Source organism: Macrotis lagotis, chromosome 1 (genome assembly GCF_037893015.1).
Source record: "Macrotis lagotis isolate mMagLag1 chromosome 1, bilby.v1.9.chrom.fasta, whole genome shotgun sequence".
Taxonomy (NCBI): Eukaryota; Metazoa; Chordata; class Mammalia; order Peramelemorphia; family Peramelidae; genus Macrotis; species Macrotis lagotis.
The window spans coordinates 456827850-456854745 of NC_133658.1; the positions used below are offsets into that span (position 1 = coordinate 456827850).

The window sequence follows — 26896 nt, forward strand, 5'->3', positions numbered from 1 at the left end:
TAGATAGAGCACCAGCCCAGGAATCAGGAGTACCTGAGTTCAAATTCGGCTTCAGACACTTAATATTTACCTAGCTGTATGGCCTTGGGCAAGTCACTTAACTCCATTTGCCTTGCAAAAACTTAAAACAAACTATATGGGGCCTGGCTAAGAAACAGAATGGTGAATCAGCAGAATAAAGTAACTGTGCAAGACACAGTAATAAATGATTATCATTATCTTGTGTTTGATAAATATGAAGATTTAAGTTTTGGGGATAGTAAACATTGTTGTAAAAACTGGAAAGCAGTGTCTATTGATGTATACTAGTATGTTACAACATTTACCAAGATATGGTCAGAATAGATACATGACCTAGAAATAAAGGGAGATGTCACAAGTAAATTAGAAAAACATGAAATATTTAGTCTATTAAATTTATGAAAAAATAAAAGACAGAGTACTGTGAGATATAAAATGGGTAGTTTTGACTATATTAAATTTAAATAGTTTTGAACAACTAAAATCAATACAGCCAAGATTAAAAGGAAAACAGAAAACTGAGGGACAAATTTTATAGACAGTTTCTTGAATAAAGGCCTTATATCTCAAATATATAGAGAATTTTGTCAAATTTATAAGACTAGGAGCCATTCTCCAAATAATAAATGGTCAAAAGATATGAACAAGCAGTTTTAGAGGAATAAATTGAAGCTATATATCATCATATAAAAATGATCTAAATCATTATTCATTTAAGAAATGAAAATTAAAACATAGCTTTGAGATATCCTCTCATACCCATCAGATTAGATAGAAGGGGAAATGATGAGTGTTGGAGGGGATGTGAAAAAATTGGCACATGGGTAGTGAAACTGTTCCAACTATTTTGAAGAATCTAGAATTATGCCCAGAGAGTTTTGCAAATGTGTATAACCTTTGACCCAGCAATATCATCATTAGCTTTATTTCCCAAGGTGATCAGGGGAAAAAGGAAAAGAATCAATATGTTCTTAAACATTTACAGCAGCTCTTTTTGTGGTGTCAAAGAACTGGCATTGTTGTGAATGCTTGTCAATTGCAGAATGACTGAATAAATTGTGGTATATGTTGTGTTGATAAGGTTGATTTAGGGAAACATGGAAAGACTTGCATGAAATAAGCAAGAGTGAAATGAGTAGAACCAATAAAATAATACACTAACAGTCATACTGTTTAAAGAGTAAATATGAATGATGAAATTATGAGTTATATGAATATTCAAATCAGCTATAAATGAAGATATTATCCATCTCCAGAGAAAAAAGCTGATAAGTAGAATTATGTACTATATAGTTTCACTCATATATCCATGTCAAATGTTGACCTTCTCTAGTGTGGGATTGGGTGAGAGAGAAGCAAACAGCTCGGTATTCAAATGTAACCAAAAAAAATTTTCTAAAAGAAGTTTTTTAAAAATATACATTTTTAAAACAGAACTAAAATAGATCAATCCCTATTACCTTAATTCCTCGGCTGTAGGGAATGAGTTTGAGAATTTGAAGAGACTGGATGCCTTCTGCTATATTTAGATATGGGTAGTGCCTGCCAAACAGCTTCCTCAGGCAAAAAGGAAGAGAAAGGATGATGATAATGATAACATCCAACACATTGTATCCATTCTTCCAGTATCCAATGGGATCCACGTAAAATTTGATGCCAAACTCAAAACAATAAATGGACATAAATAGGACTTCTAGTATCTGAAAGAGAAAACAAAATAGTCACAGCTACTCTGGAGTTCCAATGGCATGAGGAACAGATAGGTTTAAAAAAACATCATGTAGGAAAATGTACTATAAAGGGTACACTGGGAATATCCCACCCTGTAGCAGCTCACATTTCTCACTTTTTGAGCTGGCTCACTCACTCCAATTTGCTCTGACCCTGGTTTGTCCGACCCAGATAGCTATACCAAAATTCTCTCAAGATCATCGAGATAAATCTGTTGTGGGTGAATTATATTCCCTGATATGTTAAAATTTACACAAGCCTACCACTCACAATAATAACAATTTAGATCTTAATAATAATTATTTACTTAAAATAAGACAAAAAATTAACTTCACAGTCATCCATATATTTAAAGGAAATAGAGGAATGAATAAATATGTCTGCATATGGATCTAAATCACACTCTTACATCAATGCATTCATAATATCTATAAAGAAGAGTAGAAATACACAGGAATCTGCCAAAGAAGCATATGAGTGAGGAAAAGCCAAGTCCTTGGCAAAAGTCACAACTCTGGAACTACAAACTTTGGTGTACTTTTTCTGTCCCAAGAACTATCCACACAAATCAACAATAGCTTCTGCGATGAACAAATGTTTCCTATTAAGGAGAGCTGATGCATACTGTGCTTAACAAATGAGAGAAATGACATTTCAGTGAAATTAAATGATCTGCTGGATGACTTTTATGATTCTCTGCTTTTACTGAATTTCATCCTCCATAGTAAATACAGCATCCTTCACTTCCAAGTTCAAGTTTAGCTGATGTGATTCTGAAATTTTTTCCTCTTCTTTCTTTCTCTGTTTATCTTTCTGGGTTCCAACTCTAATTCTCTCTACAAACAATCCAACCTTAGTTTATGATTAATAACCAAATTCTCATCTTCCTGGAATCAGATAAATTACATGCTTCCCATAATCATAAAATACTGGTATCCATATCTGTGATACTATGGCTTATAGTCAAAAATAACTGTCTCAGGACTCCAACTCAATGTAATTGTTTCTCTGAGCAAAGTAGATGTCAGCAACCAACTGCACCACATGATAGGACAGTAAAAGGGACAGTATCTTACAATAATAATGTTTTTGTTGAAGTTGAACTCCTTAAAAGACTGTCTGAGCCACACAAAATAGTCCTCCAACTGGTTATTTCACATATGTGAGTTGTTGTCTTCCTAACTAGACCATGACTTCTCCCAAAAATGGAAAGATATCTGGGATATACCCAGCAGATTTCTTGCCACAAAGGAGGTAGTCAATGAAGAATAATTAAATGATTAACCATTCAAAACCCATTTTTAAATTTCTACAATGAACAATACACTCTGCCAGGCATCCACTCATTTATTCAATAACCAATATCTGGCTTTCCAACCCATAAGCTTCCTCCACTCCCATTAGCAGTACCTTCACTCCAACTCAGCTACAAATGAAATTTTTTCACTGAGATTCCCAAGAATATGAGATATCATATAATCATTATGATTTAGATTAGAAATTTCAAACATCATAGCATATGCCCTTTATGATGATAATTCTCAGTAGTACAGTATTACCACTAATGGAATAGTGAGTAATGTGAGATATATGAATAGTGAATTTCAGTCCATCATGATTAGGTATCACTCACCCTTAAGCATTTCAAAAAAATAGATTATCAAAGTCTACCTACTCCCCAACATCACTTTTAGACTCCTCATTCTATAGCCAATAGTCAGCAACCTGTCCTCCTTTGAGTTTCATTTCTATATCAACCTCTCCAGATCCTGGTTGCCATACTCTCCTGGCTCTCAAGTCATTCTCCTTCCCTTATGAAGGAGATCAGTTCTTCTTCTCCACCTCAACTCCTACCCATGTTCATGGGAATTTAACATTCATGTTGATATTCTGGCTTTCCAGTTCATAAGCTTTCTCCACTCCCATTATCAGCACCTTCACTCCAGCTAAACTCAACACATAAACTTAATTTTACCTTCACCTGTAACTACTTAGTCTTCAAGATCTAGAACTCTGAAATTCCTCCGACTATAACCTTTTATCCATCCATCTCTTTCTCTATCTCACTCCTTCTGAACCTATTCCACAACATCATCATGACCTTGATTCACTCCATCCCTCCTAGTTTCCTACTCCTGCTGTGGTCTCTATAATTATCCTGAACAATTTTGTGCTGTCCTCTACCCTCTTATGCCCTTATCTTATCACTATTCATCCTTGTATTACCCAGACCATTTGCCTTCTTCCTTCCTATTCATGTGCTGAAAAATGTTGAAGGAAGTCACACTATCATGTTGAGTGAGACAGCTACAAATGTATACTTTCTATTCTCAAATGGCCCTCATTTTTTCAAGAAGATGCTTTTATTTTTCCCTAATTAACTATAACATTCTACAGCATTTAGTTCAAAAAAGCTTTTTTCTCAGACTTCATCCTTTCATCAAATATCATGTGTTTTTCATAATCCTCATTCTTCTTTATCTTTCTGCAGAACTCTTTCTTCAAGCAACTCTACTTTCCCTTCCTCAATCTCAACAAAGGCTCTCACTTCATCTCTCACTTTATAAATTAAAGGTCATTCATTCATTGCTAACTTCATCTTTTCCCCACTATTATAGTACAAATAGCCTTAACATCAGCCATCTCATCCCCATTCTCTCCTCCTATATTCCAGGGTTAGAAGAATTCATCCCTCTCCTTGCTAAGATCAACCCCTCTATTCAGGTCTTCACTAGGAGCTTATCCCATGAACCAATGCTTCTCTCTAATCTTCAGTCTCTCAATATCCAATGGGTCCTTCCAGTGAACATAATTCTGTCTCCCCCAAATTTTAAGAAAAAACTTCAGGGGGCGGCTAGGTGGTGCAGTGAATAGAGCACCATCCCTGGAGTCAGGAGTACCTGAGTTCAAATCCAGCCTCAGACACTTAATAATTACCTAGCTGTGTGGCCTTGGGCAAGCCACTTAACCCCATTGCCTTGCAAAAATCTGAAAAAAAAACTTCAGCTGGCTTTCTCTTCTTCTCAAATTATTATCTGATATTTCTTCTCCATTTCACAGATTAACTCTCTAAGAAAAAAGCCATCTATACCTCCACTTTCTAAATTTCCATTCACTTCTCAATATCATTATAATCAAGATTCTAACTCCATCACTTGATGAAAACTAAAAAATTACTATGCTGTTTATTTTAAATTTTTGATGTTTGTTTTTATATCCTCTTCATTTCTGAGTATATCCTTTTCCTACTGACTAGTTATCCTTCACAATAATCCACGAAGAATAAAAAATAAATAGGAAAAATAAACAGTTCAACAAAATTAACCAATACATCAGCCAAACCTTATAATATAGCAATCTTTCATACCTATAGTCCTCTTCCCAAAAGAAAAAAGGAAGGAAGGATGGGAGGGGGGAAAAAGGAAAAGAAAAGGAGGGAGGTGCATTTTCTCATCTTTTCTAAAAAAAAAAAAACAAGCTTGGCAATGACCTCTTAAATGTTAGATACAAGAGCTTTTTCTCCGTCTTCTTCCTTCCATGAAATGTTATGTATTTTTCATAATGCTTGTATTTCTTGATCTGTCTACAGCAATTTATACTATTGACCATCCTCTTCTCATAGACACTCTTTATTCTCTGGGTTTTTGTGGCACTGGTCTCTTTTAATTTTCCTCCACCCTGTCTGATCATTCTTTAATCCTCTTTATATTTAAACACTGTATCTTGGGCCCCCTTCTTTCTGTTCTCTTTCACTTAGTGACCTCCATCAGTTTCCATCATTTGATTATGCACATAACTATGTAAAAGACTCATTTTATAGCCAGTACTTGTCTCTCTAGACTTTTCCAACTGCCAATTAGACATTTGAAACTAAACTAGATGTTTCAAAGACAAATCAAATATAATATATTCAAAATAAAATCATTACCTTTTCCTTCAAACCTAACCTTCTACCTATTTCTGTTAAGGGCACCACTATCCTTCAACTACCTTGTTATCTTTGGCTCTTCCACTCTCCCTTAATCCAGCCTTTTGCCAAATCTTGTTAATTTTGGCTCTATAATACTCACATATCTGTCCCCTTGTCTCTATACACATGGTTGCCACCTCATCTCAAGCCTTTATATCCCCTCTCACTTGGAAAAAATAGCCTCTTAATTGGTCTCCCCACCTCAAGTCTCTACATTCTCACTGTAGATCTGAGCATATTATTACCCTACTCAATAAGGTCCAGTTGCTCTGCATTTCATCTAGGATCATATATAAATTTTTTCTATTTGATCTTTAAAATTCTTTACAATCTGACTCCACTTTCTCTTTCTAGCCTTGTGATGCATTATTCCTCTTCCTCCATGTTGCTTTCCAAACAAACTGACCTTCTTGCTGCTCTTCACACATGATAGACCTCCCACCAAAGACAGCACTTAAAAAATATTTCATCTTTATCTGTCCCTCCTTACCTCCACCTCTTAGAATGCCTTTTTTTCTTCCAAACTCAAAGTGCCACCTCCTACATGAAGACAAAGTCTTTCCTGATTCCAACCCCTCCACAATTACATTGAGTTTATTTTATATATGCATGGTTGTCTCTCTGCTTTCTCCTTAGGAGCAGACTTTCATTTTTCTCTATTTCCTCAAAGCACTTAACGATTACAGATTCTTTAATTCTTTTTTTAAGTTTTGTTTTTTTTTTGCAAGGCAATGGGGTTAAGTGGCTTGCCCAAGGCCACACAGCTAGGTAATTATTATTAAGTGTCTGAGGCTGGATTTGAACTCAGGTATTCCTGACTCCAGGGCCAGTGCTCTATCCACTGCGCCACCTAGCCACCCCCAGATTCTTTAATTCTTGATTTCTCTGTGGTACTGACATTATTGGCCATTCCCTCTGATCACTTGCTATTGACTTCCTGTGACCATTCTCTCTTACCTAGATTTTCATGGCATTACTCTCTAGTTGTCCTCCAGCCTTTCTAGCAACTCTATTTCAGTCTCATAAGCTAGATCAATACCCATGTCCAACTCCCAAAATAGAGATATGCTTTAGTATTTTGTCCAGAGTCATCTTTTTTTCTCTATGTTCACTTTCATTAGCTCTGATGAGATCAATTATTATCTCTATGCAGATGATAACCAAATCTAGCTGAAAAAGTCCCTGGGTGGGGCTTTCATGGGGAGGAAACAATTTAGGGTTCAAGGTATTTTGTGTGCCTAGATTTTCAAAGTCCAGGTTTAATTCTTTCTTGAATCTTTAACTGATTCTCTTGTCTGCTGTTAAGAGTAATTCTCCTTAGAGATGCCTCTACTGACTACTGACTTTCTTCTCCTTGGGCTTTGGTAGAAGTAAAAGAGGAAAGGCAAAGAGATTAATTGTCTCTCAAGAACTGGATTCTTGTTCTCCCTGCTCTGTCTCATTAATCCTCCACACCACTGTCGCCCCATCTGTTGTCTATTATAGAATGTAAGTTCCTGGAGGACAAGACTGTTTCATTGTTACCTTTATATCCCCACACCCAAATATAGTGCCTAGCAGTAATTTAACCAAAAGGATAAGCAGAAATGAAGGGTTAAGGGAGAAATCTAATAATTCTGTTCCCTTAACTTCTTGTGAACAGTTCTAGTAAAAGTTTTGGTGAAAGAAGATTCTTTCCTTTTAATATAAAAAAGAATTAAAAAGGATTAAAAAAGTTGGATTGTCCAAATTAACTATAAAGGATATATGAAGAACATATGATGCCCCAAGTGGCTTTTGGAGACACAGTTATTTCAGAAGAATTTTATGGAGCATGAGCCTTTGCAACAGAGAAAAAGAATCATCTGTGGAGAAAGAATTCAATTCTGAGAGACAATTATTCTTCGCCTTTCCTCTTTTACTTCTACTACAGCCCTATTCAACCAGCAGAAGAACCTGTATCTAACATGGAGCAGAAAGAAAAGCAATCAAATGTTCACTGCATCCAGAGAAAGAAGTATGTATAGAATACTTATACATATATTTGGGTCAAATAGTAGCCATCTCAGGGTGGGGGAGGAAGAGAAAAAAAGGAATGATAACTTTATTATATATTTACAAGGAATAACAAGTGGTACATAATAGATTTGCAGTTTCATGTGTAAACATTTTTTATTATATTATGTTATAGAAATACTTGTTTTACTCCATAAATAATTTTTTTAATATTTTAAGTTAGGTTGGTCATATAATGAGAGTAAGGACTAACTGATAAATAATGTATACTTAAACAGTATCCTTATGATGTAAAGAGCATAAAGAAGGTCTCAGCATTTAGGTGGACCTTCTGTAGTAAATTTATAGGAAGACACAGACAAAGGGAGCACAGGTAGGTATGGATGAGTTGTGATCTCATTATTGGAAAGGATGTACAAATCAGCACAATCACAAGTCAATTGTACTAATTCTACATAAAAGAATAATGTGAAATTCACTTAACAATACAAGAAAGGATACTTAAGTATGATATGGTTTTTTGATAATCTATCCTATGTCTATCCTAAGACAATTGGTTCTGAGTGAATATATACACAATTTTCTAAAGAATGCATTAGGGATACAATAAACCATATTTTTTCAGATGATGAAATATTTTTCTGCTAGGAGGGTAACTTATTATCTTCTACTAGAAGTAAAGATTATCCATTAAAGTTTTGTTCTGATATTTTTTGGACCAGTCATGTGTGAGTTTTGGCACAATGAACAAACACGAAAGGACTTGAGTTTATGAGTGGATCAATCTAGATAAATATTGACAGACACATTCATTATTAGCAAGAATTGTTTTGGTCACAGAAACTCATGATGCTCTCTAAAAAGACATGGAAGGTTTGTGAACTATGTATACAAAAAGAGAATATCCACACAAAGGAAACCACAGATATTTTGAAATACTAAAGTAAATTGAAGAGTCTTTATTTTTATTATCTTTTGATTCTAACTTTAGCAATTTCCCATAGAATAAAATGCCATAAAAATATCAATACCTTTTCAGAAAAGTAAAAAATTCTTACCTCAAAAAATAAGAATAATTGATATTTAATGACGTAATTGGTCTGCAAAACCATACATAGGGCATTCACTGAGATGACACTGATCATAAGTATTGAAAAAAAACGACCCTCTATAAATCTTTTCACATAGGCACAACATTCAGAGTCTTTTCTCCTGTCAAAAAGTTGCACAAAACAAAATGTGGTTTACTTTACTTGTGATAGTCTATAGTACAATGCTATGCAAACAATTTTATATGAAAGTCTTTTACCATATGTATATTGAATAATACTAACTTTAAAGTATCAATAGAGTCAAAAGCTAAAAACTAGATCTCAATTATAAAAACATTCTTAACAATTTTCTAAGACTTTCTGAAAAATAGAAATCATCAGTCTCTATAAAAAGATATGTGCTAAAAGTTTATTTTAATATGATTAAAAGTATATATCTAATTCCAAAAGCTAGTATTGTTTACATTGAAGAAACACTAGTTTCATATATATTATATATATAATATATTATGTATATATGAATATATATATATATTTATACACTGGTAAAGTAAGAATGCCTTTTGTCTCTACCAATATTTGATAGTTCTAAAAATGACAGAAATAGCATCCAGAAAAAGAAATTAAAGGTACAAACATTGGCAAAGAGAAAACAAAAGTATCCCTATGAGCTGATAAAATAGTAGTTTGTTTAGAAAATCCCTAAAAATAAGCAAGGAAAAAAAAAGTTGAGACAAGAGCTTCTAGTATAGTAGAAAGATGCAAAATAAATTCATAAAAATCATCAGTATTTTCATAATATTTACAAAATTCAGAAGTGAAAAATGAAGAGATCCCATTTAAAATAGATACAAAATGCAGAAAATATCTAGGAACCGATCTACTAATACATATTCAAGATTAATATAAAAATGATTATTATAAACTCTTCTAAGAATTAAATTATTGGAGAGATAATCATTCACTAACCCAAGAGCCATTACCCAAAAAATAAGTGGTCAAAGGATATTAGCAAATATTTCTCAAAAGAAATGCAAACTATTAAAAACCATAGGAAAGACTGCTATAAATGAAAACCATACACCAGCCCTGGAGTCAGGAATACCTAAGTTCAAATCTGTCCTCAGACACTTAATAATTACCTAGCTGTGTGGCCTTGGGCAAGCCATTTAACCCCAGTGCCTTGCAAAAACCTAAATACAAACAACAAACAAACAAACAAAAGAAAACAAGAACAACTGAATTTATCCTCATTCTCCACAAATTAGCAAAGATAATTAAAAGATGACAAAGTTGGGGACAAGTTAATGGTGCAGTAGCTATGACACCAGTACTGGAGAACCTAGATCTAAATTCAAATCCAGCTTCAGACACTTGATACTTACTAGTTGTATGACTTTGAATAAATCACTTAATCCCATTGTCTCATCAAAAAAAAAAAGAAAGAAAATCAATGAATCAATGTGGACGGGTCATAGAAAGATAGGCATACTGATTCACTAATTGGTAAAGATGCAAATTCATTGGACCAATTGAATTGAAAGTAACTGGGCAGCTAGGTGGCAATGGATAGAGCACCAGCCCTGGAGTCAAAAGGACCAGAATTCAAATCCAACCTTAGACACTTAATAATTTTCTAGCTGTGTGACCTTGAGCAAGTCACTTAACCTCACTACCTACCAACACACACACACACACACACACACAAAACAAAAACAAAAAAATATATATTATCTTGGGGCAGCTAGGTGATGCAGTGGATAGAGCGCTGACCCTGAAGTCAGAAGGATATAAATTCCAATCTGGCTTAAGACACTTAATAATTGCCTAGCTGTGTGACCTTGGGCAAGTCACTTAACCCCATGACCTTAAATAAAACTTAAAAAAAACTTTTTAAAGAAATTGAAAATAATTTAAACAAGATAAAGAAGAATAAATAGAAAAGAAGAATAAATAGAAAAAATAGTATGAAGGGAAATATGCATAACTGAATATGAATGGGATGAGCTCATGCATAAATATAAGCAGATAACAGAATGGATTAGAAACCAGAATACAACAATATGTTATTTACAGGAGACACACTTGAAACATCAAGACACACAGAGTTAAGGTGATATAAATGCTTCAACTGAAATTGGAAAAAAAAATTAGGGCCAGCAATCACGCTCTCAGACAAACAAAAGCAAAATTAGAACTAATTAAAAGGTATAAACAAGGAAACCATATTTTGATAAAAGGAACTATGGAAAATGAAGAAATATCAAAACATTTTACAGCAAGTTTCTCAGATAGAATCCTCTTTTCTCAAATAAAGGGAGCTGAATCAAATAGTCATTAAGAAAAAATGTTCTAAATTACTATTGATTAGAGAAATGCAAATGAATATAACTCTGAGGTGCTACCTCATACAACAAAAATGACAAAAACTGGAAAGGATGAGGGAAAGTAGGTAAATTAATGAATTGTTGTTGGAATAGTGATCTGACCCATCCATTCTAGAAAACAGTTTAGAACTATGCCTAAAAGGCTAAATGTGTGTATCTTTTGACCCAGCAATATCATTTGTGTACGTCCTGCAAAAAAACAAAAAAAAATTAAAGGAAAAAAAGAATCTATGTACATAAAAAAATATAATTATTTTCTGGTTGCAAAAAAAATTGGAAATTGAGGGAATACCCATCAACTGGAATGGCCAAACAAATTATGGTATATGTTGTAATAGAGTACTATTGTTCTATAAAAAATGATAAGGTGGATGGTTTCAGAAAAGAGAAGATCTATATGAACTGATACAAAGTGAACTGAGCAGAACCAGGAACTCATTATACATAGCAAAAGAAAAGGTGTAATGATGATCAATTGTGAAAGATTGGTTAGCTTGACCAATATGATGATCCAAGAAAATTCCAAATTTCATGATGAAAAAATGCTATCCACCTCCTGAAAACTGTAGTTTTCTCTCTTTTTCTTGTTTTTTTGGACACAATATGCTAATATTGAAATGTTTTACATGCATAATTGATATACAGTTTCCTTTTTCAGGGTGTCAGGGAAGGGCAAAAGGGGAGGAAAGAATTTAGAACTTTAAAAAATTTTAATGTTAAAAATAAATAATAAATATATTTAAAGTAATTTGAAATTATTATTTTAAAAGTAATTTAAAAGTTCACACCTTTTCAAAAAAACTATTGAAGTAATAAATAAAACCAAAAGTTGGTTTTATGAAATGTAGGAGGCCACTCCACAGCATACCTACTGGCCTTGCAGAACATGAGATGAAGTCCCATAGAGCAAACTCCGGGATATAGGCCAAGGCAAACCTTGGTCGCCTCAAATCCTCGGCCACAAGGAAACTGGGAGGGACCCCCATATCTACCCCCCATATCTACCCATCTACTTCCCTATTTCACCCATCCCTCCCTTGACAAATTTCCGCATAGAGACAGTCGACCAAGGCAATGCAAGAGGCTCAGGCCAATCTGATATAGGCCTCAGGAGATCCTCCCATACCCTGCTTCCGCATATAGAATATAGTATATAAGCTTACATATGCAGAAATAAATTGGACTTGCCCCCTGATCGCCTGTGTGAGTTGTCTTTCTTTGGCAGTCCCCTATGGTCCGTAGAGGGAAGAGCCCCACCCGACAACAAATGGTGCCGAAATCTGGGAACCAGTCCGAAATTGCAGGCAATCTCTGGACAGTCCCCCCCCCCCCAACTGTGAGTAACTTAACCTCTCTTCCCCTGCCTCCTGCAGGCCCGGTAACCAGTTACACCCTATTTATCATACTTTCGCTTTCCTGTCTTTTTTTCTTCCTCTTGTTTTCGATCTCATACTGTTTCCTGAAAAGAAAGTGAGATGGCCAAAGATGGGCAACTATCCTTCTGGATCCTGTACGGCCCAAGCCCGGGTGGTTCAATCACTTCTCAAATCTCAAAGAATAAAATGCTCCCTTAAGGAATGCATAGCTACCCTATCCCTGGTGAAAACAATAGCTCCCTGGGTAGAGGCCTCACATGTCATGGATCCTGACATTTGGAGCTGCGTTCTTGCACTGGACCAGAGGAGGAAAGCCTTTGGGGACTTCAAGCCCCCCCCCCCCTTTGCTTCTATCCCATAGTAACAGCTGTACACTCCTGCCTTTTGGGACAAGACCCTTCCCCTCCCACAATATTACAAGGCACTGCCCATGACTTGGGTGACAGTGACTCTGAAGACACTGATTCAGAGGATCCTGCCATAGCCAGTATGACTGAGAATAACCCAAGACAGTCAAGGGAGACTACCCAAGTGGAGGATAAAGATAAAGCCCCTAAACTCGATGAGGGAGGACAAGAACAAGAGGGAGACAATAGTGAGGCTGAGGAAGGAGAATCTGTACCACCCTCCCTATACCCTTCCCTCCCCCGCTATCCCCCCCCCCCCCCGTGGAATGAGGAACAGAGGCAACACAGACAGTAACAGGATGTGGCCCCAACTGCTGCTGCCCCAGCTGCTGTGCCCAGAATTCAGCAAAAGGAACTAACCCATACATACCAAAAAAAGGAAAAAGCAGACATAAGCACCTTAGAGGCGGGGAGCCTCCCCCCTTCCCCACTGCTCCCGTACTCCCTGCCCCAACTTGGGCAGAGGACTTGTGTAGAGTGAGAGATGCCGCATGGGGGCAGTGGCCACCGACTGGGAAGGACTTTCAAAGTCCTTTGTTTCCTCCCATACCGCCACACCCTGAGGCTCCTCAACTCCCCCAAGTCTCAGCTTTCCCATTTAACACCAACCCAATGCCACAACATTCTGCCAGGTGGTACCCCACTGATTCCAAACTTATGGAGAAAATGAGGAAAGTTGCTAGAGAGGAAGGTTTAGCAAGCCCTTATCTACAACAACTTCTGGATGACTGGAGTATAGACTTATGCTGCCCAGGAGACTATAAGCAAATCATGAGAACCCTTTTCACCTCGGGAGACTTCGTTCTATGGAAGTCTCTATATTATGACGAGTGTGAACAGCTCGCTGAAAGAAACACGGGCTCTGGGGTGCCAATCATGGCAGACATGCTACAGGGGGAAGGCGCCTATTCTACCACAGTGGCTCAGGCCCAAGGACCCCCTCAATATTTTGATCAGATCAGGCTCTGTGCTCTGAGAGCCTGGCGCCGGATTCCCAGGTCTGGCCTAGCAAAAGAGAAAATACATAAATTAATACAAAGACCCGATGAGCCTTTCTCAGAATTTGTAGCAAGAGTGGAGGAGTGGGTATCTTACAAAGTTTCTCATGCCGGGGCACAGGAAGCTATGATTAAGGAAGGATGCATGGCAGATTGTAAGCAGGCCATAGAACTCACTAAAAGTCAGGAGATACTAGACTGGGTCTTGGCCTGCCCTTGCCTAAGCTATGGCAGCCCTTCAAGTAGATAACACACCAAAAGGAAATGCCCCCCCACAGGACAGCCCAAACAGCAGCTGCTTTGCATGCGGGGGTTTTGGTCATCTGGCAAAGGATTGTGCCAATCGCCATGGCCCACAAAACCGCTCCTCCTCAACCACAGCGGACAAGGCCCACCCTAGAACAGAGTGCCCCAAATGCCACAAAGGTTTTCACTGGGCCAAAGATTGTAGGTCAGGAAACGGGGTACGGGGCAGCCCTCATCCCCAGTCCAAAGAGGGAAGGACATCCTATGGACAGCCCTGATAACTTTCAAACAGCCAAAAACCACTCTCCTTGTCGAAGGTCTCCCTTATACGGGGGTGATTGACACAGAAGCCAATATGACCATCTTTCCTTTAGAACAGGCCCCCCCATTGTGTCCTCGTAATAATGGCCCTACTGTTCATGGAATATCTGGGTCAACCCCTAGTGCCCTGGTAATGAAGGACCTCCAATGGGCTGACCCCAACGGCTGCTTTGGTCACTTTAGACCCCTCCTCATCCCTGGTGCTTCCACCATTCTGTGGGGTCGAGATATCCAAACCCAAATGGGTCTCATTATGACTACAGACACCAATACTCACCCCCAGTTCTAAGGGCCCTGGTCAATCCTCTTCCCTCATACCCATCTGCATTCACCGTTCCTCCTATGAAATGGAAGGCGGAGACTCCGGTATGGGTTTATCAGTGGCCCCTCTCGGCAGAGAAACTGTCCATCCTCAAAGACTGTTAAACAACAACTAATCTTGAAGCATATTGTCCCCACCACCAGTCCCTGGAACTCTCCGGTCTTTGTCATCAAAAAGAAATCCTCAGGAAAGTTCTACTTTCTTCATGACGTTCGGGCCCCAAATTCAGTAATAGAACCCATGGGGGCCCTCCAACCTGGTCTCCCTGCCCCATCAGCCATTCCAATACACCAACCCATCATTATTATAGATATTAAAGATTGCTTTTTCAGCATTCCTCTCCACCCCACAGACGCCCCACGCTTCGCCTTTTCAATCCCCTCAACAAATTTAGAACGCCGGCAGAACATTACCGTTGGGTTGTTCTCCCCCAAGGCATGGTTAATAGCCCCACCTTGTGTCAGCTTTATGTCAATCATGCTCTCACACCGATCCAAGTTATTCCTAACCTCACCTTCATCCATTACGTGGACGACATCCTCATATCCCATCCAGATCCCTCTATCCTTACAACAGTCTATGAGTGGATTCTTGGCTATCTCAAAGCCTCCAACTTGACTATAGCCCCTGAGGAAGTTCAGCGCATACCCCCTTACACATATCTAGGATTCACCCTCAAATCTGACACGGTCCTTGTAGGAAAACCAAAACTAGATCTAAAACGGCCACTCAATCTCACATTCCTCCAAGAAATTTGTGGAAATATAAATTGGGTCAGACACTTTCTCAACCTCCCAACGGATGCCCTTAGACCTTTATTTGACTGCTTGAAAGGTGACCCCCACCTGGCTAGTTCTGGTAAACTCACCCCCGAAGCGCTTAACTCCCTAGACCTTGTCAACAAAGCCCTCCCTAACGCAGGCCTTAAACATTATGATCCCTCATCTCCTATTTCTGATCTCATCTACCAACACCTCTCCGTCCTGTGGCAAGATGGACCACTATATTGGATCCACATGACTCTCTCTTGCCTTCCTCACATAAGCTTGCTTAACCATGTAATTTCTGATTTTATTCATCCCTGTAGACTAGCCTCTCTCCTCATTCTCAGAAAAGAACCAGACTCCATAATCCTCCCTTTTCCTCTTCACTCTTTAACTATCTCTTTTGCCTCTGGGGATCTTATAGCTCTCTCTCTGGCGGCTTCCCCAGCGTCACTACCCTAAACACCCTCTCCTCAAATCCCTCCCCTCCCTTCCCCTCACAGTAGTCACATGTGCCTTTCCTCAGAAACACCCTCTCCCCAAAGCCACTACATTCTTCACGGATGCCAACACCCGCTGTGGTTACTTTGCCACGGATGCTGCTATAACCCCAACCACACACACAGTCCTGCACACACAGTCTGTCCAATGGGCGGAACTGTATGCCATCCTTCTTGTATTTCTCCATTTTCCTTCCAGCCCTTTTAACATTTTTTCTGACAGCTCTTACGCGGTACAGAGTGTCTCCTCTCTACCCCTGACCTTTCTGTCCCATGACGGGTCCCCTATCTCAGCCCTTATGACCCATCTCCAGCAAGTTCTCCACCTCAGAAACCAACCCTGGTTTATTTCTCACATACGCTCTCACTCTGACCTCCCAGGTCCATTAGCCTCCGGCAATGCTTCCATTGACTCTGCCCTTGCATTAACCACTCATACCCTTTCCCCAATACAAGCAGCAAAGGAATTACACACTCGCTTCCATTTATCTCCTCATTCTCTGCACTCACTATACCCCTCTCTCACCCTTGGCGCTTGTAAACACCTAGCTAGGGCATGCTCTCCACGTGCCCCCTTTCTACCCCTAGGACCTCTTTCCCATTCAGGGGTAAATCCAAGAGGCCTCCGCCCCAATTCCTTATGGCAAGCTGATTTCATTCATGTCCCCTCTTTTGGCCACCAAAAATATGTTTTCACAGCCATTGATACCTTTTCTGGATTTTTCTGGGCCAAGTCATTCTCCAATGAAAACACCCGAGCCGCTACTCAAGGCCTTTTCTCAGCGATCTGTATACTGGGAGTACCCCACACACTTAAAACAGACAATAGTCCCTCATTCACATCTGCTACTTTTCGCACCTTCTTCTCTGAGTGGACTATCTCCCTTAAACACGGTATTCCATATAACCCCCAAGGACAGACTCTGATTGAGAGAGCTCACCGCACTCTTAAATCTCTCCTAGAAAAGCAAGCGGTGAACTCTTCTATAAGACACCCAAATTACGCCTTCTCCAGGCAATGTTCACCATGAACTTCTTACAATCTGATGACAAAGGTCTACTACCCGCCTACAAACATTGGGCATCCCTTTTTCCCTCTTTCACCCCCCCCCTTGGTATCATGGAAGGACCCACTGTCTGGGAAATGGCAACCTCCCGCACCATTACTAACCCACGACAGAGGTTTTGCTTGTGTTTTTCCTACAGACAGCTCATCCCCTGTTTGGGTTCCTTCATGCCTAATCCGCCCGGTCTCCTCCAAACATGGATCAAGACCTTCAACATCAGATGGAGCAGCTTTCCCTGACGGAACGTGACTCATCTCCTAATTCCTCTCATCCTCAACTGAGGCGAAAGAGACACCACCTACACCGTGCCAAAGACTCTCGCCTTGTGACTTGGGGGGATATAAAAGCCTTACAATCCCAGGCTAAAGAGACGATATGCCGCCAGGGTCACTCCCCCCTCCCCCGTATCCTTTTTTCTCATGATATGTGCCATCACTACCTCTAACTCCACTGTCTGAGCCAAGCATCTCTGGGCCCTCGTTCCCAACCCCCCTGTACTTCTACCGGTTAGCACCAACACCGCCATCTTCCCCGTATTCCTCTCCTCTACCCCCTCAACAGGTCTCCCCATGCAAGAACAGCCACATGTACACCCCCAGCCCATTAATGGTACCTTTAACATATCCTCCACCCTTGCCTTTTACAGTGGGTCACCGGCTGACTAATCCATCGCTGACCACACCATCCTTCTCGGACAATGCCAACAAACTGAATTGATCCCGTACAAAACTGACAACTCTGGCTGGATGAGGGGGTGGAGATCCTCCCTGTGTCCTGTTACTGCCCACATTAGGCCCTCCCCCCACACCTTCAAATCCCTACCTGTCTGTCCCCCTCTCCCTCCCTCTAGACGTTCCCTGTTTTCCTGGCACCCCATTCCTCCCTGGCAACCCTGCGTCGATTACCAACCATATGTCATGACTCCCTCTCTTTCCCTCTGGCAGACTCCCCAACCATCCCTTGCAAGTGGCCACTTCCGATCTTGGCCTAGACAGGGAGGAACTACAGCCACTACTATATTAGGATCTTTCCTCCTTTGTGGCCCTCACTCTTGCACCAATCTTCGCCCTATAGTGATGGCTTCAGGGTTCAAATGGTACAACAGGACATACAACCATGCTTCCCTTGACTATTCCTCTCTCACTTCCATCTTCAACCCCTCTTGTGTCCTCCCTCCCTTCTTCCTTCTGCATTCAAATGACATCCCCTTCATGAACATCCTCAATTGCTCCTCCACCTCATGTACCCTTTCAAATTGCTGAGACAATTCCTCCACGCTCCATGTAGTACTCAGGCTCCCCAGGTATCTGTGGGTTCCCATGGAGTCACATGGCCATGCCCATCATCTTTCCCTCCTCCTTGACCATCCACAGTGGGCCACTGGACTCCTAGCTCTCCTTGTAGCCTCCTTAGTCACCTTTTTGGTCTCCTCAGCCGCCGTGGTTGCTGTAACCCTTACTCAGACAGCCCTGGCATCCACTGTAAATTCCATAGTCTCCCAGACTGCTTCACTCTTTGACCAACAACAGGAAGCCAATAACCTCATACAAGGCGCGATTATGAACGTGAACCAACAAGTACAACTCACCAACGAACGCATTGATTTCGTGGAAAAACAAATCAGAGCCCTCTGCAACACTAGATACCATGATTTCTGTGTCACCCCCTTTCCTGTATGCAACCTCTCCCATGCTCTCGCCACCCTCAGCACCCAACTAGCCGGTCCCTGGAACTCCCTCTTTACTGAGCAACTTGCAAACATGTCCCATAGTATAGTCCTCCTTAACGATACTGCAGCCAGTCCCCTCATTCCTTCTACTTTTCTTGATTCTCTCATATAAGAGGTCACTTCCTAGTTCTCCCTTCTCTGCATGACCCTCCTTGCTGTAGCACTCCAGTTATTGGAGGTCTCTGGTTGTCCTGTACTCTCTGCAAATGCCTCAGTCGATAGACCCAACAAGTTGCCCTCCACGCTGAGATCCTCTCAGCCTCTTTAAAAAAGGAAGGGGGATATGTAGGAGGCCGCCCCACAGCATACCTACTAGCCTTGCAGGACAAGAGATGAAGTCCCGTAGAGCAAACTCCGGGATATAGGCCAAGGCAAACCTTGGTCGCCTCAAATCCTCGGCCACAAGGAAACTGGGAGGCGCACTCATATCTACCTCCCATATCTACCCATCTACTTCCCTATTTCACCCTTTCACCTGTCCCTCCCTTGACAAATTTCTGCATAAAGACAGTCCACAAAGGCAATGCAAAAGGCTCAGATCAATCTGATATAGGCCTCAGGAGATCCTCCCATACCTTGCTTCTGCATATAGAATATAGTATATAAGCTTACATATGCAGAAATAAATTGGACTTGCCCCCGATCACCTGTGTGAGTTGTCTTTCTTCAGCAGTCAGTAGAGGGAAGAGCCCCGCCCAACAACAATGAAAAAAAACAATAAAATTGATAAACCTCTGGTCAATTTGATTAAAAAAAGAAAGAAGAAAACCAAATTGCTAGTATCATAAATGGAAAAGGTGAACTCACCACCAATGAGAAGGAAAGTAAAGTAATAATTCAAAATTATTTTGCCCAACTCTATACCAATAAATTTGATAATCTAAGTGAAATGGATGAATATTTAAAAAAATATAAGTTTCCCAGGTTAAATGAAGAGGATATTAAATACCTAAGCAACCCTATCTCAGAAAAAAGAAATTCAACAAGACATCATCGAACTCCCTAAGAAAAAAAAAAATCTCCAGGGCCTGATAGATTCACAAGTGAATCCTAGCAAACATTTAAGGAACAATTGGTTCCAATTCTATATAAACTCTTCGGAAAAATAAGGGAAAGATGAAACTCTGCCTAACTCTTTGTATGAAACCAATATGGTGCTGATACCTAAACCAGGAAGAGTTAAAACAGAGAAAGAAAATTATAGACCTATATCCCTGATGAATATAGATGCAAAAATCTTAAATAAAATCTTAGCAAAACGATTACAACAAGTTATCACTAGGATAATACATTATGATCAAGTAGGATTTATTCCAAGAATGCAGGGTTGGTTCAATATTAGGAAAACTATTAGTATACTCAATTATATCAACAACAAACCTATCAGAAATTATATGATCATATCAATAGATGCTGAAAAAGCTTTTGACAAAATACAGCATCCATTTCTACTAAAAACACTAGAGAGTGTAGGAATAAATGGACTGTTCCTTAGAATAATTAGCAGTATCTATCTGAAACCATCAACAAGCATTATATTCAATGGGGAGAGGCTAAGATCAGGGGTGAAACAAGGGTGCCCATTATCACCACTACTATTCAATATTGTATTAGAAATGTTAGCTTCAGCAATTAGAGAAGAAAAAGAAATTGAAGGAATTAGAATTGGGAAGGAAGAAACAAAACTCTCACTCTTTGCAGATGACATGATGGTCTACCTAGCGAATCCCAAGAAATCATCCAAAAAACTACTGGAAACAATTAGCAATTTTAGAAAAGTTTCAGGTTATAAAATAAACCCTCACAAATCCTCAACTTTTCTATATATGTCTAGCAAGATACAGCAGGAAGAGCTAGAAAGAGAAATCCCATTCAAAGTAACCTCAGACAATATAAAATACCTGGGAGTCTATCTGCCAAGACAGATTCAGAAAATTTTTAAAAACAAATATAAAACACTTCTCACACAAATTAAATCAGATTTAAACAAATGGGCAAATATCAACTGCTGAGGGCTAGGTAGAGTTAATATAATAAAAATGACAACTCTACCAAAACTAAAGTACCTTTTTAGTGCCCTACCAATCAAAATTGCCAAAAATCACTTTAATGAGTTAGAAAAAACTGTAAGTAAATTCATATGGAGAAATAAAAGTCAAGAATTTCTAGGAATTTAATGAAAAAAGTGCAAAAGAAGGGGTTTAGCCCTACCTGATCTAAAATTATATTATAAAGCATCAGTCATAAAAACCATTTGGTATTGGCTAAGAAACAGAGTGGTGGACCAGTGGAATAGACTAGGTGCAAAAGCAGGAGACGATTATAGTAATCTGCTGTTTGATAAACCCAAAGAGTTCAGCTATTGGGATAAAAACTCTCTCTTTGATGAAAACTGCTGGGGAATTGGAAGTTAGTATGGTAAAAACTTAGATTAGACCAATACCTAACACCCTTTTACCAAGATAAGATCCAAATGGTTACAGGATTTAGACATAAAAAAAAAATACTATAAGAAAATTAGAAGATCAAGGACTAGTTTACCTGTCAGATCAATGGAAAGGGGAGCAGTTTATGACTAAGGAAGAGTTGGAGAACATCACCAAAAACCAATTAGCTGATTTTGATTACATTAAATTAAAAAGCTTTTGCACAGATAAAACCACTGTTACCAAGATCAAAAGAAATGTAGTAAATTGGGAAACAATCTTTACAACTAATGATTCTAACAAAGGACTCATTTCTAAAATATACAGAGAACTAAGTCATATTTTTAAAAAAAGCCATTCCCCAATTGAAAAATGGTCAAAGGATAGGCAAAGGCAATTTACAGATGAGATCAAAGCAATCCATAGCCATATGAAAAATTGCTCTAAATCATTAATTATTAGAGAAATGCAAATCAAAGCTTCTCTGAGGTACCACCTCACACCTCTCAGACTGGCCAATATGACCAGAAGGAATAATGATCTTTGTTGGAAGGGTTGTGGGAAATCTGGGACACTATTACATTGTTGGTGGAGCTGTGAACTCATCCAACCTTTCTGGAGAGAAATTTGGAACTACGTCCAAAGAGCAACAAAAATGACCATACCCTTTGATCCAGCAATACCACTACTGGGTCTATACCCTGAAGAGATGATGAAAAAGGGTAAAAACATCACCTGTACAAAAATATTCATAGCAGCCCTGTTTGTTGTGGAAAAGAATTAGAAATCAAGTAAATGTCCTTCAATTGGGGAATGGCTTAGCAAACTATGGTATATGTATGTCATGGAACACCATTGTTCTATTAGAAACCAAGAGGGATGGGAATTCAGGGAAGCCCGGAGGGATTTTCATGAACTGATGCTGAGTGAGACTAGTAGAACAAGAAAAACACTGTACACCCTTATCAGCAACTTGGGGGTGATGTTCAACCTTGATGGACTTGTTCATTCCATCAGTGCAACAACCAGGGACAATTTTGAGCTGTCTGCAATGGAGAATACCATCTGTGTCCAGAGAAAAAGCCGTGGAGTTTGAACAAATTTCAAGGACTATTCCCTTTAATTTAGGGGAAAAAAACATCTATCTTATTGTCTGATCTTATCTCTTATAGTTTTTGTTTCTTCCTTAAGAATGTGATTTCTCTCTCATTACACTCAATTTGGATCAATGTACTACATGGAAACAAAAATAAAGACTGACAGATTGCTTTCCATGGGGGGGGGGGGAGTAAGATTGGGAGAAAAATTATAAAACTCAAAACTCAAATAAAATCTTAAAAACAAAGTTCACAGCTTTTGACTCAAAGATCCTAGTGCCAGGTGTACACCTCCTCTGACCCAAGGAGGTAAAATACAAAGATAAAGGTCCCATATATATCAAAATCATTATAGCAGTACTTTTTGTGATAGCAAATAACTTGAAATAAAATAGATGAAAATTGACTGGGGATGGTATAAGCAAACTGCAGTAAATATAGATAGATAATATATATATTATATATATATATATATATATATATATATATATATATATATATGTAACAGCATAATAACATGAACAATGATAAACACGAACAAGCCAGAGAAATACAGGAAGACTTATTTCACTCTGCATAAGTTAATAAGAAAATAATATACACAATTACAACACCATAATGAGGAAAAAAATAAAGTAAAATGAAATACTGCACAATTACAATGCATAAATTTGGCCACAGAGATGAAAAGTGTTCTTTATTGAAGAATGAGAACTTTATAAGATGTGGTCACTTCCAATTGGTTTTACTGATCTTTCATGTTTGTTGCAAGCGAATATTCACCAAATAGGGAAGCAGGAAGGGATAGAAATGAGATTGTGGTAAAAACCAAAGGCATCAATTTTATAAATACAATAATAAAATCTATGTTTGGTTTTAATTTTAACCTAATCTGAGATGAGATTTTGATGACACAAAATCAACTATTAAATTTCTTTGTTTATATAAAAATGTGACTGAATTTTAAGCTGAATCAATATCTTCTATGGCATATTTAACCTAAGAATATAATTTCACATTAAACCCCTCCCCACAAGACACATAATGACCAAATTTAGAAAACATATATTTTAACCTGTTAAACATCCAGATAAAACCATACAGAAATAAATTGTTTTATGGTTTCAAGTCAATTTGAACAAATATATTTCTTAAAATATGAAAGGTAGAGACATAGAAAATTACTTGAATTTTCCAATTTTCTCCCAAATCCTAAGGGAAGTCAGATTAAATAATGAACTAGAAATCTTTTTCATACGGTCACGGGAGAAAAACACAGGAAAGCGCTCCATTTTGACCTTCACTCTTCTTTAACTATATGCTTTGGGATTTCTCCAAAGAGCCAGTGTGGTCCAAAACAGCAAAGGAACGTTCAGGATGAGAATCTTCCCTTTATGAGATAATTTCCAAGACATTCTTATATGTCTGAACCACATCTCTCAAACTTGCACTGTTTTAGAATCATTCTCCTACTGCCTTGTCTCCTCAGTCTAAGCTTTTCAAGAATGTACTTCAATGAAACTAAACACTAGTGCAAAGTATGAGATGGTGTGATAGGAATGCTATCACAATGTGAAAATTTTAATCACTGAATCTCAAACTTGGAAAATAGCTCAGAGGGCCAATTCAATTTATACCTAAGAAAGAAACTCTATTACATCAACAAGTAAGTTTCAAGCCTGTGATTGAAGATCTCCAGTTACAGAAAATCCAATCACTTTTAGACAGTAAAGAAGTTTTTCTTTAGCTAAAGTCTTTATAAAAACCTAACACTTTACAATTTCTGATAGTTGTTCCTTGTCTACTTCCTGATGTCAAGGAGAACTCTTGAAGCAAAAATGTCCTTCCTATATTCCCCATGCTAAATATGTCAAGTTCCTTCAACTCCTCTGCCTATGGAAAAATTTCCAGTCCAAGCACCATCCAGGTCTACATCTTATCTAAAACACTTCTTATGGTGGTTTTTTATGGAAACTAAAAAAGGGACCATAAGACCTTGTAGAAAAAAATGGAAAATAGAAAAGAAAAAAGATTATTTCTTGGGGGAAAGTTAACAGACTCCATGTAAACAAAGTATCAACACTGCTATCGTAGAACCAATCTTGAACAATTTAACAGGGAAAAAACTTGTCATAGGAAGTATCATGAATAAACCTTGAATTAAGAAATGAGGATGCCAACATTTCAACCCAATATCCTAATATCAAAATCTTCACAGTCATATTCAGACTAGACCAAATGTAGTTACTTTGATTCCATAGACACACAATAGGTTCATGCTTGTATTCTGCCCTTATGATGCCAATAAAGATAACAAAGTGTGTAGAGTGTTGACTTTAAAATCAAGAAATCTCTCTGTACCTCATATTAAAAAGGTTATGGGGCATCTAGGTAGTGCAGTGGATAGAGTACCAGCCCTGGAGTCAGGAGGACCTGAGTTCAAATCTGACCTCAGACACATAATAATTACCCAGCTGTGTGATCTTTGGCAAGTCACTTAGCCCCATTGCCTTGCAAAAAAAAAAAAAAAAAAAACTAAAAAAAATTAGGAGGTTAGCCGGTGGGCTCTAAATCCCTATTTAACTCTAATATCTGATTTATAAAATATTTTCCTTCTGAAAACTGTTATACATATCCTTTGACCTTTTGTCAATTGAGGAATAGGTCCCTTGACTCAGTTCACAAAGATTCTGATTCAAATGAACTAAATTTGAGCTAAATGAGTTCCGCTCTTGATTCTGTATCAGTTGATATTATCAGGATTCTTTTCAATAATTTCTTGTCATTTCTTATTGCATAATAATATTTCATTACATATATATACTATGATTAGTCCAACTATTCCCCAGCTTTTGGGTACCACTCCCCCTTAAATTCTAAAAGTCTTTTTCCCCCCTTTAAGATAGGGAAGTTTGTTTATTATCCTCAATTCTTCTACCCACACCTGCTTATTCCCCCTTTTAAGATTGATATATTTCAGCAGCAATCTGTTTGTATCTGTGTTCAATCCTTCTTTATCCATTTCATATAAGTGAGCTGACTCACACTCTCTCACTTTTTCCATGTTTCTATATATGCTCACAAATCCAATTTTGAGAAATGTATTCCTCCTTTTACCTTTCTTTCCATCAGGGCATAACCAATCTATTCTTCTCCAGATCCTTTTGTTTTCTTATTTAACTTCTTTAGTATCCTCTAAAGATAATAAGGTTCTTGTTAAGGAATGTTAAGAAGTTCCCTGAATTTGCCTTTTAAAATTGCCTTCTTTTCCAGATACACTGAACTTGGAGTCCTGAACATGTCAAGGAAGAAGACCCCCCCACCTAAGCTAACTTAATTTGTTGTTTACATCCCCAAGCTAGACTCCTTATGTGTCTTTGAGAGTCATCACAGGTGCACTAGACTTGGAAACTGCTTAGTGAATGACAGGCTCATGACAATGAGATTTGTCACTTCCAGGAAAACGCCACGCCACTATCATCAGAGCCTATGCTCCCACCATGATGACCTCTGATGAAGTCAAAGAAAATTTTTATGAAGACCTGGAGATCCTCATCGTCAATGTACCAAAAGAGGATAACTTTATAATCCTGGGTGACTTTAATGCTAGAGTTGGCTCAAATCACCAGATATGACAGGGAGTCCTTGGAAGGAATGGAGTTGAAAACAGCAACAGCAGAGGTCACCCACTACTGAAGACTTGCGTATCTCATGACCTTCTCATCACACTGACTTCCATTTACCTAAATGTAATCTCTCATAGAAAACATCAGCATCTAATAGACTATGTGATTGTAAGGAGAAGAGACAGAGAGGGTGTGAGAGTGACAAAGGCAATGTGTGGTACAGAGTGCTAGACTGATCACAGACTTATCCTCTCTAAGCTAAATATTCACATTAAACCAAAATGGTAGCCCCAGGGGCAAAATGAGTCCTAGAAGAATTAATGTCAAGAGATTAGAATGTCACTCTGATCTGGAACAGTTTGCTGCTAACTTAGAAAGAAAACTGAGCCAACACACAGTTGGCAACAGTGAAGCAGAAAAGAAGTGGGCAGCTTTCAGAGATTTGGTGTACAGCACTGCATTTGCTCATCTGGGTCAGAACACTTGTAAACATCAAGACTGACTTGATGAAACTGATGGGGAAAAATAGAAGTTAGCCAATGAAAAATGAGAACTCCACAGGGTTTAACAGCTGGACAGTTCATCCATTTCTAAGGAGGCAGCATTTAATTCTATCAAAAGTAAAGTGCAGGGGACAGCTAGGTGGTGCAGTAGATAGAGCACCAGCCCTGCAGTCAGGAGGACTTGAGTTCAAATATGACCTCAGACACCTAATGTGTGTGATCTTGGGCAAGTCATTCTTAACCCCATTGCTTTAATTTACAGATGAGGAGATCAAAGCAATCTACAGTCATATGAAAAAATGCTCTAAATCATTACTTATTAGAGAAATGCAAATTAAAGCTTCTCTGAGGTACATAC

General features: G+C 38.5%; 1 protein-coding gene across 3 annotated transcripts in view; it reads right to left on the minus strand.

Annotated features, from left to right (window-relative positions):
* The window catches only part of CATSPER3 (cation channel sperm associated 3), an 82790-nt gene extending 58874 nt beyond the window's left edge, over nt 1–23916 (minus strand). The window contains exons 1-3 of one of the 3 annotated variants that reach the window (XM_074213525.1): nt 23595–23916; nt 8776–8929; nt 1482–1721 (exon numbers count right to left, since the gene is read on the minus strand). In XM_074213525.1, coding sequence (XP_074069626.1) covers nt 1482–1721; nt 8776–8929; nt 23595–23701 — 501 coding nt within the window. In that variant the 5' untranslated portion in view covers nt 23702–23916. The remainder of the gene's footprint in view (nt 1–1481; nt 1722–8775; nt 8930–23594) is intronic. The other 2 variants (XM_074213523.1, XM_074213524.1) reach the window with 2 other exon arrangements.
* Between the last annotated feature and the right edge of the window lie 2980 nt (nt 23917–26896).